This window comes from Eurosta solidaginis, chromosome 4, assembly GCF_040869045.1.
Source record: "Eurosta solidaginis isolate ZX-2024a chromosome 4, ASM4086904v1, whole genome shotgun sequence".
In the NCBI taxonomy this organism is placed as follows: domain Eukaryota; kingdom Metazoa; phylum Arthropoda; class Insecta; order Diptera; family Tephritidae; genus Eurosta; species Eurosta solidaginis.
In genome coordinates this window covers 247,207,372-247,223,972 of record NC_090322.1, presented here as the reverse complement: position 1 = coordinate 247,223,972, position 16,601 = coordinate 247,207,372, and the positions used below count along the sequence as shown (strand labels likewise).

The window sequence follows — 16,601 nt, the reverse complement described above, 5'->3', positions numbered from 1 at the left end:
AATCAATGTAATCGATTAATGGTGTCATACCATAACGCTAACATCATAATCATACCATAGCCAACCAATTGGTTCTTGATTTCTCGCCATATCCTTAAACTAAAAATATTTGAGTTGGTCAATTTAACAACTTTTTGAAGATTTTATTCATTGTTTTGGATACGTTATGACTAAGAGACATTTTTTGTGGATTATGTTTGTAATTTTTTGCCTTTTCTTCATTTTTATTAAATTTTCACGATTTTTAGGTTAAGACACCATTAATCGATCACATTGGAGATGATTATGGATATGGGTATGGTTACGACTATGGCGTTAGGGTTAAGGAAGTTTAATTAGCCCTTTAAGTTAAGAGTTTTATTGCCTTAGTAAAATAAAACATATATCCAAACATAATATTTAGATATAGTTTTGTTGTTTAGATCATGTGAAAATAAAGGTATGTAGTTAGTCCGAAAATTATGGTTTATAGTTTTTTCAATATAAAACGTCAAATAACGCTACACTACAGACAGTGAGCGTCACACGATTAAGCAGTGCGGTTAATAGCAAAGAGGTTGCAAACGTGTTTCGGCCATTTGAGTGATAGAAAATTTGTTCTCTGAACGGCAAGTTGAGCCATCTGCCAAATGCCACTATCAGATAGCCAAATAAAGTCGTTGAGCAAAGGTAGTGAAACTAAAGCTGAAGTCATTGGTGCCGTATGTCGTATGGCTGTATCCGTATCGCTAACGTAATCAGCTGTTTATCGTTACGACGGTAAACCAAAACCCAATTGGTTGGCTACGATACGGTTACGACCTTAGCGGCACCAATAATCGATTGCATTGATTCTCATAAGGTTGGTCGAATCAGCTGTTATAAGGTTACCGATACGGTTACCGATAAAGCACCAATGTCTCCAGCTTAATATTTGCTCCGTATTTTGACGTAAACATATTTTGATCACAAATACCTCACAGTGCTTTGTGCTTTCAGTTGCACCGTTGCGCCATGGTATCACTCTACGAATGACAACACTTCTGTTCGCTGAAAGCGCCCAGTGATTGAATTCCATTTGACATTTCACATTCAGTTCAGAATAAGAAGAAGAAGACAAATCAGTCACAATCTACACTTTTTTCAGATCCACCAATTCATAAATTGATTAGCCTTCATATGATGTGTTTGATAAGAACTTTTCTGGCGCATTTGGAGCATAATTTTAAGTGGTAAATTTTCTCGTGATTAGCTTGGGGTGTAGATAAATTGTGTGTAACTAAATTTGTAGTGTTAATTGAATCGTATTAGTGTCTAATAATTCCAAATATGCAGAAAGCAGAATAAGCAAACAGGAAACAACAAGTGCAGCACATTCATACATACAAATATCGTAGTTTTGCAATTGGTTTGCGATTTGATAATAAAAATTAAACCGTTTAATTACATTATTGTCATGTTTATTGCATTTTATAACAACAATTTTGCAAATGTCTTAATTTATTCATGTGAGCATTGGGAAAATACGTAAGATAGCAAACAGTGGAATAGTTAACAGAATAAATGATATTTGTAGTGTGTGTGTGCTTGTGTGCATGAGAAGCCTTCAAACCTATTGGTGTATAAATATTTAAATTAGTCACACGAAGGGTGAACAAAAGCTAGTATTAAGGCAACAATGGATTTTGAAAGCGGTCAATTTTTAGATACATCAGAAACAGCGACTTCAGCTACAGCAGCAGCAGCTTCAGCAACAACAGCAGCTTTTGGAAAAGGTAATCCAACAGTCAAATTTTTTTTAGCTACGTAAATATGTAAATAATGGAAAATCCCATATCCGCATTTTATTTGCTTTATCTCTTTAATTTTACAGATCTCACTCAACACATTCAATCCAGTTCCGTCCGCCTAAATGGAAACGGCAATGAAATGACAGCACCAGCTGCAGCCGCACAGTCTGTCGTGGGTAACGGCAATACATTAGAACATAAACAAAAAATGCAAAAGCAAGCAATGTCTGCCGATGAGCGGAATGCAACAAAACGTTCTCTAGTCATATTGGCCGCGATCTTTGTGATGAGCCTGTTCGCTATGGTCTATGTGTATATGATATTTCCGCAATTGAATGAGTAAGTATAAGTGGATGTATGTAGATATATAATATTCGCTCTGTAGCCAACATGAGGTGATCGTTTCAAAACATTTATATACATTTGTTATTGTAGATATGTATGTACGCGACTGCAACGTCACGTCTGGCTGAAGCCGTGGTTACTCACGAACGTACGTAGAAAAAACGCGTCAGCTGACACGACCTATCTTATGAGTGTGCAATGTAAACGAAAACTCACCGACGTGCAACGCCCGTACGTACGTAGCCCGGAACGTAGAAATCAAAACAATTTTGATTTTTTCCGTAAGAACGTGTCAGCTGATCGCTCTCTCACTAGACAGAGTTGCCCAGTAAACTTTTGTGCGCTAATTTTTGACCGTTTGCAGTCTTATACAAAAACACCTAATTAAAGTTTGAAAAATTGTGAAAATAATTCGAAATAATTATGTAAAAGTGCAGATTAGAAATATGTAATCTATTTATATATAATTAATATTAATTCCAGCCTTTTACAACATCAAAAATTAAATTGGAAAAAGTTGATGTTTCCATAAACATGCATGCAAAATTGTCAATGGCAATAGTGCTTATCTGTAAACAATACACACACAAATATGTTATGTACATGTACACAGACGAACACAATGATTCCTACGGGCTTGAGAGTTCGGTCAAACGTGCTTCGTACGACAAACGGCCGTACGTACGACACACGTCGGTGGGTAATTGCCGCATGAGTTTTTGTTTATTCAATTGTTTCCATGTGTGTGTTGTTTTAGTAATACACGTTTTAGATACAATTATATTTTGTTCTTACTTTGCCACATATTTAACAAAAATTTAAAATAAGTAACGTGTTTTTAGAGAAGGTCGGGTGAAGTCAGATCTCAATCACTTTTTCCCAGTCCAGTAAATGAAGTAATCGCATATAAAAAATTTGTCATTATTACGGATTTTGAAGCAAATACCATATCTTGCGAGTAGTTATGTACAGATTTAACGAATACTTAAATTTTTCTAGTAAACCGTTGAGCCCCATATCTATATTCTAATCGTGTTCGTCAGGGCTTCAGTAAGTTCTGAAGCATTTTATGTTATTCCGGCAAGGGCTCATTAAAAATCCATTTCTACAATTTGTATGCCCGTCGCATTTTCCTAGGACCCACCTGCCTTTCAACTTTTTCTTTTGGTAGACTTTGGCCAAAACTCAACGCATTTTATCCAGCTTAAAAAGAGTAATTCACGCTGTAAGCATATTTTTGTGGTTCCCGATATAGGACGATATTATTGTTGCTGTTAAGTTCGCACATAAAGCAATCTTGCGTGCCTTTCACACATACAATATTTCTTTATTCTTGTTCAGTCATTTGGTTTATTAGTTTCCATAAACGTAGATATCCCACGTAGTTAAGGCCGTTTAGATATTCTGGTAAGTGTATCAGGCTATTGAGACTTGGTCAAGATATCCTCCAGTCATTGACTCATTATTCTGCGGAAGGACCCGAGAGTTGATAAGTGCAAGACATCCTAGCAAACAACTGCTTGATTTAGCACCGCCTCCACGGCGATTAAGGGAACATCTCCAAGCCCTTAGACAAATCCACACAGAATCGGTAAACGCCTTTGTCAGGACGCGCCCGGTGAACCCCGTTATTAATATGCAATATTACCACCCTTGCAGGAGAAGAAAGCACACTACCAATCGAAACACGACTCACCCTGGCCCAACTTCGTTCTGGATACTTTAACAAGTTAAACTCTTACTTGTCCAGAATCAACCCCGACATACGTAATGTATGTCCTGCATGCGATGTGTCCCCACCACACCAACATCTTTTCAATTGTAATGTAGAACCTACGCCTCTAACACCCATCTCCCTATGGTCCGCCCCTGTTGAAACAGCCAATTTCCTTGGACTCCCGTTAGAGGATCTTCATGACAATTTGTGAGTGATCGTGCCCATTGAGTGGGGCGAAGCACTGTTAATGCAACAACAACAGTTGATAAGTGCGTTCATTCAAAAAAGACCTTTCAGTAGCCTTTTGTTTGCCAGTTAATTATGAAAGATGTACTTGCGACTGACGCGACTAACCTCACATTAATTTTTGGTTCGGTGTTGCGAAATTGGTGATATATACGAAATAAACGCGAGTTTAGTGTCATTAGTTTTAGAGTAAATGTTTTTGATCTCTTAATATTTTTTACTAGCCTTTACCCACGGCATGCAGAAATTGAAATATTAAATTTCATCGAAATAACTATATAAAACTATGATTCACGTTTATGACCCTTAATTGGCCCGTGTCGGACATACCAAGAATAATAATTAAAAAACAACTCTTAAAAAACAGCCCACAAATCAATCCAAAATATTCCCGAGATACTCCCTAAGTATTCCTAAAGTGATAAGAAAAACAATCCAGGCTGATTCGGAGACAAAATAGGATCAAAGGTAACAATCCCAAAATAGTCTTAGCATCACCCTAAAAATAGCTTTGAAATGGGTTCGAAATGATCCTGAAAGCAATCCCAAAATAGTCGGCAAGTAGTCCAGAAAACAACCGAAGTTATCCCGAAATAGTTCCCACACACTTCCGAAAACAAAACCGAAATAATGGAAAGATGGTCTCAAAATGATAGCGGAATCATATTGGCGAACTATCATGAAATAAAACAATCACGAAATTATCGAGAAATAGTTTCCAATATATCCACCCCACGTTCAAGAACTAATACGCTAAAGCTCGTAAGCTTATTTTCATGCGGTATCAATAACTATTTTAAATCTAGTTCTAGCAGGAGAAATAAAGTGTGATGGTATAATCTATAATAAGATTGTACAATTAATGACGTATGCTGATGATTAGAATCGGAGAATAACTCTTGCCAACAAGTGCTACTTTGGACTGAGTAGGTAATTGAAAAGTAAAATCCTCTCTCGACGAACAAAAATTACCTTCTACAAGTCACTTATCATACCTGTCCTGATATATGGCTCGGAATCATGGATGGTATCGAGAGAACATGAGTGTGGAGTGTTCGAGAGAAAAAATCTCCGGAAGACTTATGATCCTGTCCGTGATGCTGACGGTGAGTATCGGAGCAGGTATAATGATGAGCGGTATTAGCTCAGATATGACGATAGTGCAGCGCATAAAAACCCAAAGGCTTCGCTGGCTAGGTCATGTATTGCGAACGGACGAAGACGCTCGGCTAAGAAAGTATTTCATTGGAAACAGCAGTTTGGAAGCAGAGGAAGGTGGATATCTCCACTGAGTTGGGAGGGGCAGGTGGAGTAAGACTTGACCTCACATGGTGCTCCCAATTGGCGTTAGTTGTCGCGAAACCGCCCAAAATCGCTTAAGCGGTTAGAAACCAATTAATGATAATGATTAATTACTATAATCAGCGGGTTAGGGGGTCAAAATATACCCGCGGTAGGTATGCCTGTCGTAAGAGGCGACTAAAATACCAGATTCAAGGGGCTGTGTAGCGCAACCTTTCCAGGTTGCCAGCGCAATATATAGCGTATCCAAACCCAATTGTGAACCTCACCTATCCGCGGCGAATCCTGCTTCACTAACAGACGAGGCTCTGGCGACCCCAAGCTCCTCATGGAACTTGGGGGTGGGGAGGGAGGGATGGCCTGAAGGTTTAATGTGGCCATATAAATCGTTCCCGAGATGGTCGGGTTAGTACCTTAATGGTGCTGTGTTACCGGAGCGTACCGGATCTGTATCCGGCAAAGGACCATCATCGATAACACTCCCCAAAGCCTTCGGGGAGAAACCTTATCGCTACAATAACAACAACATCAATTACTATAAAATAGGGCGTATTTGCATAAACATTGCTCGAATAACATTCGCGTAGTCCTAAACAGCTTTATTTCTTATATTATAAACCTAATCTTTATTAGCGACTGTGATCCTCGCTTGTCTATAAAAAAATATATCGACTGTTGAGTGGAATATTACCCTATTTCGGCTACCGTTTCTAAAACGCCCAATCTCATAAAACTTTTGAAAAATGCCCTTTTTCAGAATTTGTTTCAAAAATGCCCAATCTGAGAACCTGGTTGAAGAAGCCCCTATGTAAGAATTTGTTTCAAAAGTGCTCTATCTGAGCTTAAATTCAATACAAATTTACATTAGCTGGGACGTTTATGGAAAAATTGTTCTTCAATCAAATTTTGATACAGGCTGATTTAAAAAAAAAAAATTCTCAGACAGAGAGTTTTCTAATTGGCAACCGAGATAGGGTGATATTCCATTCACCCGTCGATATAATATATTTTTAGAAATTCGACGCAGTGTGTGACAAATAACAAACATTTTTGTTTGTTATCTAGCTTCACCTGTACATACACTTAACAAAACTCTTCGTATCTAATTCTAATGAGAATTTCCGCATTCATGCTAATGTCACAGAAATTCTTTGTGTTCCCCTGAGTTTTTGAAATGGTCGTTTATATTTAGCTTACATGTGCATATGTTTCTACATATTTATGTATCGAATCTCAGTTTGTATATGTGTGGATCAGTGGAACGCTAGTGCACCAAAGCAAATATATATGTACGTGCTACACTCCAATACATGAGTTATATGGCTGAGTGGATGAAAGCGCCCCATTTCTATACCAGCATGTCTACAGGTACTGAGGCTCGCAACTCACAAATATGTCCTAGCAACCATCGCCGTGTCTATGTAGCTTTATAATTTTTTATATAACTACGGATCCCTTTTTTGCTCTTATTTGGAATCCAAATCTATAAATAAAGTTTTGGTTGTAAAGATGGAGATTCGGGCTTTTAGCGAGCTTTGGGCAATTTTGGTCGTAGTGCTTTTGTTTAGCTATATTTTATTAAAATAATTTGTTAAAAATAAACGATTATGAGCACACGAAGAAATCTATTTGTATTATGGCACTATTGTGAATATTTGCACTGCATTACCGGTAGTTGCTATTTTACGCTAGATGGCAGCGCAGATAGAACAGCTGTTTTCTTTTGATATTTGGTAAGATACTTATATTGGTTGCGCAAGATGCGCACGAGCCAGGCTCGTTTATAATAATAAGTTTCTTTAAACTTAAGTTTTGCAATTAATAAGCAAAATTTAGCTTATAAAGTATTTAAAAAAATTGTAATTCCTCATGTGTAGTATACAAAAGTAATTTGTCTTTTGTATAACACGTGTCATATTAACGTAAAAATACCGCGCTGCAAATTGATTTTTATTGTTAATTAACATCGACACGTTTTTGTTTGATAACATAAATTTTCCGCTATCGAGTTCTGCTCTCTATTGTACATTTGAGCGTATCGAAAAAATTCGCGCACACCCAACCCCAATATAAAGAATTTTTCCAAGAAATATACAAATCCATAATATGCCTCAAAACCTAATTGTAATAAGACAATAGCAGCAACAAAGACAGATTGACAACATGCGTTAGGTAGTAAGGCATCGATCGAGGGAATCCCGATCCAGAATCCCTGATCTCACCTTTAAAAATATCCCGGAATTTCGGGATTTCTTCGGTATCTCATATTGCAAACTAAAATATCTTTAATTGGTTTATTTTTTTAAGTTTCAATTTCGAACCACATGAAATCCTCCTGGTAAAAATAAACAGCCCTCTTTAGACGTAAAAATTTCAATGATCCGATTTCAAAGAAACACAAATTTCTCTTAGACCGGTTTATTCAGAGCGAGTTTAAACTCCCAGTTTAAGTTGACGAGAAAAATCGGACCTAATAAATGTCTTTTGTGAAACTATATTTGCATACATTATACAATTATTTTTGAACCAAAATTTACAGATAACAGTCTCTGTTTGATCTTCGGAATTCGATGCCTTATTAGGTAGGTAACTCCTTCAAATCTAAAGTGTGTCAACGTCGACATGGTAATGCCATCAGAGTACATGTTTTAAGAGGATTTGGCTTTTTCAGTGTCTTATTTGAAATTGGGGGTTGAAATGATTGAGTTGATACTGAAAATAAAGTTCCTAAAGCGAATCAAAATGTTTGGGAGTAAGAGACTTCAAACTTGTACTTTGCTAGACTAAAATTGAATGGACTACAAATCTGCATACTCTAAAAGTGAAAATATCGAAATTTCTATTTGAAACACTTTTGAATTTTCGAATTTTTCCCGTTATGTAATTCCGTTTTTTTTTTAAATTATAAAAACTATACAAAAGACGAAAATTGCACCAGCGGGTTAGGGGGCTTAGAATATTAGAATATACCCGCGGTAGGTATGCCTGTTGTAAGAGGCGACTAATATACCAAATTGATTTAAGGGGTTGTGTATATAGCTTCTCCAACCCAATTGTCTACGCCACCTACCCGTGGCGAATCCTGTGTCAGTAACAGCCGAGGCTCTGGCGACCCCAAACTCCTGATGGATCTAGGGGGTGGGAGGGCAGTATGGCCTAGAAGGTAGCATGTGGTCATACGAAATCGTTCCCGATAGGGTCGGGCTACTACCTTTATGGTGATTGTTACCGGAACGTACCGGATCTGCATCCGGCAAAGGACCATCAACACTCCCCAAGGAAGTGGAATCGAAGATTTTGGGAAATCTCGTTTTCCTTGTCAGGCATCCGACGGACAGATGACAACAGCAAAGGATTTGTATTAGCGACATACGTTGGATATTGTTTTTTCGATACGAACTAATATACATACATAAATAGGAGACATTGTATTTCGTTTTATTACATTATTTCTAATTAAAAAAAAATAGCTTTGAAACAAATTTTCAATATAGTATTACACTCACATCAACGAAGGGATGACGAAACTAGAAAAACAAAATGTGTCACGTCACGGTATCAAATAGTGAACAGTGAAAATACTAATATTCATATTATTTACTTTTGATTTCTTATTTTATTTGGGGCTGCTGTTGTACTAGAGGTTTACGCCGATCACTTTAAGGGCGGCGGCGCGTAGGTTGGCGACGCAACTACATATATTTTACAGTCGGCTGATTTCTTGACTATTATTACATACATATGTATATCTCACAAAAATGTATCCAGCAGAAATGTCCTGCGTAGGTGAGGTTGGCACATGGTATTGATAGGCTTTAATCCCTTGGATCCCTAATACGTCATCAAGTTTAACTAACTTCCTCCTCTGATAAAAAAATATTAGTTGGAAATAAACCGATGCCTGACCGATTTGACTGAGGAATGGCCTATCTTATTGAATTCATTCTGAGATAGAACGTATTTCAAAACTTTGTTCAGATAGGTTGTTTTCGAATCTGAACGCGAGATAGGGTGATATTCCACACAAAAGTCGTAATAGAGACCGATTGTACCCAAAACGAGATTAATGTGAAACAATTTCTGCCATGAAAAGCTTCTCAGTGAAAACTCATATACCTTGTAGATGCCGTTCGGAGTCGGCGTGAAATACGTGACTGCCAGACCTTCGTCATTTGATAAAAGCTGAAATTTCGTCAGCGCTTATTTCCACTTGCACGGTTAAAATTTTGGGCTTAAGTTTTAAACCATTCATAGGTTTCAAACATCTCAGTTTACCACTGTAGTTTTAAATTTTCAAATGTCAAATGTCAAATATTAGAAAATAAAAACATAAAAATATTAAAAATTGTTAAATTAACCAAAGTACCTGGGCGACCAAGCTTTGCTCGGCAACGTTTCGTTGTGCTGGCAACGTTTCTCGAGTATCTCCATGCGCCGAATTATTAATTTCACACATTTTTTTAGTTATACACTATGAAAGTCTCACAATTTTATTACATTCCAAAAACTTGTAAATTTCACGAATGACAACTATCAGTTAGTTTAATTAAATGTCTACTTACTTCCCTAAGCGCCATCTGTTGGTAAGTAGTTAAATGGTTAGATGTCGTTTTCAAATTGAACATATGCCTCTAGTGTTCAACGGTAGCAAATTACCATGGTGAGATATCTTTTTGCTATGGTGAGAAATCTTTCTAATAGTAATCTGTGAGAAATTGCAATTATTCATTTCATATTTGCCAAAAATATGCATTTAAATATATTTTGCTAGAATTTGCCACGGTGCCTTGATATTGTATTTCAATTTTATTAGCGTGTTTAATTTTCCAAATTTCATCATTCGAATCATGTGTAAGATTTTTTTACGAAGATTTTTGACTTTAATGTTCTCCTTAAAGCTTTAATCGAATATGAGTAAGTAGAGTACTATTTCGTCTAACTACCCCAACCCTAAATGGTAACCCTGCTTAAAAATGTCCCTATTGTAATGCGGAGTGAAATACCTTTCGTTTGGTACCCATATCGGCATATCTCATCAAATTTTTTTAATTTCGAATAGGTGGCAACCCTAAATGGCAACCCTACTCAAAAATTTCCCTATTGTAATGCGGAGTGAAATACCTTTCGTTTGATACCCATATCGCCATATCTCATGCAATTTTTTTTTATTTCGAATAAGTGGCAACCCTACTCAAAAATGTCCCTATTGTAATGCGGAGTGAAATGCCTTTCGTTTGATACCCATATCGGCATATCTCAAGCAATTTTTTTTAATTTCGAATAGGTGGCAACCCTAAATGGCAACCCTACTCAAAAATGTCCCTATTGTAATGCGGAGCGAAATACCTTTCGTTTGATACCCATATCGACATATGCAATTTTTTTTTTAATTTCGAATAGGTGGCAACCTTGTGAAACATTCTGAGTGGCAACACCTAGGTAGAAAGTCTTAGAAGGTGATCCATTATCTCTGTGCCAAATTTCATTTAAATCGGTTGAGCCGTTCCCGAGATCGTTCGGCTATACAAACAAACAAGAATTGCTCGTTTAAAGTAATAATAATATTACCTAATCAAGACTGTTAGAATCTCTATATTTGTCAATGTTTTGTTATTGACAATTTAAGAACACGTACTTTTTAAGTTTTTTTTTTTTTTGTTTTCATGATTATTAAATTTTCAATTCGTCGAATTGCTCAAGAATTCAATGTTGTGTCTCAGTCAGCTTTTCAGCTTTTCTAAATTTTCCTGTGAAATAAACATGAGCAAAAGTTGGGTAATTTTGTTCAAAGTGGTATTTTTGATATTTCTATGCAAAGCAAAAACAAAAAATTTACAATGTGCTAAAATGTCTAAACTTTACCATTGGTAAATTACCCAGACCAAATTAGAAGCTACTGTGAGCAGCCTAATGATATTAATTTTTTGTTAATTTCATTGTATGAATGTGTTGCACACAGACAGAGAGACTAATGATATGTTAAATTCGATGATGTGGTAAATAAACAATTTAGATTTTCAAATGAACTCGCACAGTTTTGGCCACTTTTTTTCTAAATTGTTGCAGTGCTGGAAAGTTTAGTTTAAAAGTTAGTTTAAGTGCTTAAAATTTAGGCGAACTCGCACCCAGCATTAAAAGAACATTCAAGCAATTTTATAATGAAACTCAAATACAAAATCTTGAAAAAAAAAACTTGCAAATTTTTTTGGCGTAAAAAAATGTTTAAAGTGGCTGGCTGGAAAAAAGCTAGTATGGAATACAAAATTGTAACGAATTTACTTGCAAATCCTCTTATTTGCAATTCTGCCCAGTTCGAATCACTAAACTGTTGAATAAATAACTCCAATATTTAATAATGCAAAATGGCCTTTATTAAAGTACTTCACAATAAATAACTCTACTATTGCCCGACAGATTGCGTGGTTAATCAAAACTGCTTCTAGCGCCTCTATCTGTCGCTGCCTTTTATACTCTTTGATTTCCTCGTTCGCATCTTCTAGGCGCTTCCATTTCCAGAATCTACCAGTTGACCATCAGCTATCAAATTTCTCAGCTGTAACTACAATTGCACGATTTTATAGCTTCTCTCATTGCATACCTTCGGGAGTATCTCAGATATATGCATGTGGTTATGCGTTGCTTCTCAACTGCGTATACGTACATATGTGTAGACATAATGATTGATTAGTTTATGTAGATACATAATGATTGATTAATGGATGTGCATACAAGGCGCTGCTTAGCATCGGCTTAGAGATGGCAGTACCCCTTAGTGTTGCTAATATTCGTAACAATATATTGGAACGAATTTACTGCAAATCCTCTTATTTGCAACCTTCTGCTAGGTTCGTATCGCTAAACTGTTGAATAAATAACTCCAATATTTAATAACGCAAAATGGCCTTTATTAAAGTACTGATACTTTACAACCAATAGCTTGCTTAAATGAAACTGATTTTCAAAATAATACTGCTATTGCTCGCTAGATAGTGTCTTAAATTCAACTGATTGTAGCGCCTCTACTGTTGCCCCTTTTATACTGATTTCCTCGTTGCATCTCCTAGGCGCTTCCAGAATTTACTTAGTTACTGCTATATAATTATAACTACAGATGTACGTGTATAGCGACACTTCCACAATTATAATTGCATATCTGAGATAAGATATCTGCATGTGTTTGTGCGTTGCTTGAATTATTGATGTGCATACAGTCACTGCTTAGCATCGGCTTAGAGATGACAGTACCCCTTAGTGTTGCTAATATTCGTAACACTGCCCTCCACATAAGTCTGATCGTCCCGATCAGACAAATCTCTCAATCTATCCGCTGCTAGCCTCTCCAAATGAACCACCGTTCTATTTCGTGGCTTCCCAATTGTTTGTATGCGGTAGATGACATCACTGATCCTCTTCCCAACTGCACGGATATTTGGATGGAACACCTTTCCGCCGGTGAGGCTTGTATAGCAGTACCAAATCTCCCTTCCGGAGACCTGACGAATTATTTTCCTTGCCGTACCTGTGTTTCATCTTACTACTCATTATCCTGGGCCGTTCCTTCACACTCTGTTGTTTGGCCAATGAACTACTTCGTAGAGCTTGCGCTTGACGGATTGGCTTCGCATAATCAGTATCGTTCCCACGTTTCCCAACAGTAGTGCGCCCGGCTTGAAACTACCCTCGCATTCTTTCTGGAAAATTCTTTCCTTCGTTTTGGTGCGTCCGTTCGGGTTTGTCAATGCCAGTGTTTCTCTCGCAGGTATCTTTGATTTTGTTTTGTTTGGCCCATTCGTTCCACCAACTTTTACCTTTGACTTTCGTGGTCCTTGTCGACTCTTCTCCACCAGTACTCGATTACTGCTGAACCCCTTTTCCAAACTGAAGCTAAATGGCACATCCTTGTTCTTATACTGCATATTCCTTCTCTGCATATCGATCCTGATGTCATAGTCAACTAAGAAATCCACTCCCAATATGACTTCATCAACGATCTCTGCCACAACTCACATACCACTTCTCCCTGGACTTGGTTATACTCACCAGTAATCGTACGCAATCTTGCTCCAGGTAATGGCTTTACTCTCCTGTTGACCAAATCGGATCGGATTAAAGAATGAGATGCGCCCGTATCTACAGTCAGTTCACGCTCTTTGCCATCCACATTTCCTTTGACGGTAAGACTGCTCGATTTCCTTCCAGTTTGCGAGATAGGTATCACACGACATTCAATAGCTGGGGCAAGTTCTCGAACTTTACATTTGACTCGCTCTTGCTTATCTCCTCCAGCTTTGCGTTTACGACCAGCCAAGTTGGAACTACCATGACCGGTGCTGCAATGACGTGCAATCTGAACGCACTTGAAACACTTCATAACTCGGACATTTTTTTGTTGTAATGCCTTCAGTGCTTCCAAAATTGTGTCTACCAATCTGGCCTTTCCACTTCCACGCGATGAGCTTTGTATGCGGGCTTACTCAAAAGTGACGCTGTTTCCTGAGTCAGTGCATGGGATACCGTTTCAGCAAATGTTGGCTTTGGGTTCGCTCGTTTCGTTTCGGCATCCCGTATTCCTTTTATAAAGCTCTGAATTTTAACCCTCTCGGTGTATTCCACGGGTGCGTCTGCATTTGCGAGATGAGCCAATATTTCAACATCCGACGCAAACTCCTGCAAAGTCTCATTCGCCTTTTGGTAAAGATTTTGCAACTCAATTTGATATATCTGTTTCCTATGCTCGCTTCCGTAACGTTTCTCTAGAGCGCTCATCAATGTTTCATAGTTGTGCCATTCGTACTCTGGAATTGTCTGTAAGATTTCAGCTGCAGGCCCTTTCAATGCCACGAACAGTGCAGCAACTTTATCTTCAGCATTCCAGTTGTTCACTGCTGACGTCTTCTCAAATTGAAGCTTGAATACCTCGAAAGGAACAGAGCCGTCAAAAGATGGAGTTTTTACCTTCAGATTGCTCGCTGGAACAGCTGGGCGATTTAGTTGTAATTGCTGCATAAGACCTTTCAACGCTTCTATCTCGGCATCAATTTTGTCCTCGAGTTGTAAAAGTTTTGCATCCTGCTCTTCCAGTTTCGCAAAGAGCTGCGATGATACCTGTTCCGAAATTTTTGTCGACATTCCAGGTATACGTGCCTCTTGCGCTTCCAGTTGAGATGACATATATGTCTTCTGTTCTTCCAATTGAGATGACACTTGCGACGCTATTTCTGAAATGCGTGCCTCCTATGACTCCAGCTGAGATGCCATTGTCGATGTTTGTACAGATATTGTGCTCGTCACTGTCTGCGGTGTTTCGTTTTTTTCTTCCATTTTTGTTGTTGTTTTGTCGCTATCATAATGAAAGACATACTCCTCAGCATTGATTCCTTCAAATACCATAGCTACACTTAGTCGTTTTTGTAGCTGGGATTTATCGCCAAAAGTAGCCAATTCCACGGACTTCCAACTCCTCCTTCAGTTGCTGGATCGTCAATTCACTCAACTTTGCCATGCCCAAGTTTTATTCCACCAATTGTAACGAATATACTTACAAATCCTCTTATATGTAACCTTCTGCTAAGTTCGTATCGCTAAACTGTTGAATAAATAACTCCAATATTTAATAACGCAAAATGGCCTTTATTAAAGTACTTATACTTTACAACCAATAGATTGCTTAAATGAAACTGATTTTCAAAATAATACTGCTATTTCTCCCTAGATAGCGTCTTAAATCCAACTGATTGTAGCGCCTCTACTGTTGCTGCCTTTTATACTCTCTGATTCCTCGTTGCATCTTCTAGGTGCTCCAGAATTTACTTAGTTACTGCTATATAATTATAACTACAGATGTACGTGTATAGCTCTCATATGCGCGTGTATTTGTGAGCGACACTTCCACAATTATAATTGCATATCTCAGGTAAGATATCTGCATGTGTTTGTGCGTTGCTTCTCCGCTGCGTGTACGTACATATGTGTAGACATAATGATTGAATTATTGATGTGCATACAGTCACTGCTTAGCATCGGCTTAGAGATGACAGTACCCCTTAGTGTTGCTAATATTCGTAACAATATGATAATCAGCTTTTATAAAATGGTATAAGTAAGGTATATTTACTGTACATTTTTTGCACGATATCTACTAAAGCCACTATGACTCAAGCTTCAGGTATGCGCTGACGAAATTTCAGCTTTTTATAAAATAACGAAGGTCTGGTTATCATGGGCTTTTGCTCTATATACCAAAACTATCAGCATCGGAAATGATTTTGATTGAGTCATGTCCGCCCGTCCGTTAACACAGAAAATTGTAACAAATTAATTACGACTAAATCCTCCGCGACCTTATTTCCAACATGCACGTCCCAAATGTCGACCATTTTGAGCATCCACGTCGATGACACTACGCTACCGACTGTCCTACACCCCAAAATCTTGGGTGTGACGTTTGATCAGGATCTACATTTTGGTGAGCATGCAGCCGCAATTGTACCGAAAATCCAGAGCCGTAATAAAATCCTCAAATCTCTTGCTGGTAGTACTTTGGGAAAAGACAAAGAAACGCTCATTACCACTTACAAAGCAATTGGCCAGCCGATTGCATCCTACGCGTCCCCTATATGGTCGCCAAGCCTAAACAGTATGCACTGGAAGAGGCTACAGGCCAGCCAAAATACTGCTCTCAGAACCGCGACGGGGTGTCTTCTTATGTCCCCAGAACACCATCTACATAATGAAGCGAGAATACTCCCCATTAGGGAGAGAAATGAGATGCTAATCAAACAGTTCCTGTTGAATACCCAGTAACCTGGGCATCCCAACAAACATCTGATTGATGAGCCAACACCGCCCAGGTGCTTAAGGAGTCATCTCCGTAAGCATTATGAGGAAATACGGCACCTGATAACTCAGCCATATGAAGCCAAAAAACACAAGCAGGTCCTCAGTGAACTCCACAAACAGGCGTTGGACCTTTATGCCAGGAATTGCCCGGTGAATCCAGTACTCAAAGAACAATAACCAAAACTTGCGGAAGAAGGAGGATTCCCCAGGGAAACGCGAGTCACTCTAGCTCAACTTCGATCTCGATACTGTAAGAGGTTAAACTCTTACCTATCCAGAATCAACCCCGACATACAAAATGTATGCCCTGCTTGCAATGTGTCCCCACATGACACCAACCATCTCTTTAATTGTAATGTGGAACAAACGCCTATACCACCCCT

The 16,601-nt window shown here is 38.1% G+C and overlaps 1 protein-coding gene across 6 annotated transcripts in view; it reads left to right on the top strand.

Annotated features, from left to right (window-relative positions):
- The first annotated feature begins 1,082 nt into the window (after positions 1-1,082).
- stas (Transmembrane protein stas) overlaps positions 1,083-16,601 on the top strand; it is a 29,173-nt gene continuing 13,654 nt past the window's right edge. The window contains exons 1-3 of one of the 6 annotated variants that reach the window (XM_067785499.1): positions 1,083-1,506; positions 1,619-1,754; positions 1,853-2,108. In XM_067785499.1, the coding sequence (XP_067641600.1) occupies positions 1,658-1,754; positions 1,853-2,108 (353 nt within the window). In that variant the 5' untranslated portion in view covers positions 1,083-1,506; positions 1,619-1,657. Of the gene's footprint in view, positions 1,507-1,555; positions 1,755-1,852; positions 2,109-16,601 lie in introns of all 6 variants that reach the window. The other 5 variants (XM_067785500.1, XM_067785503.1, XM_067785498.1 and 2 more) reach the window with 5 other exon arrangements.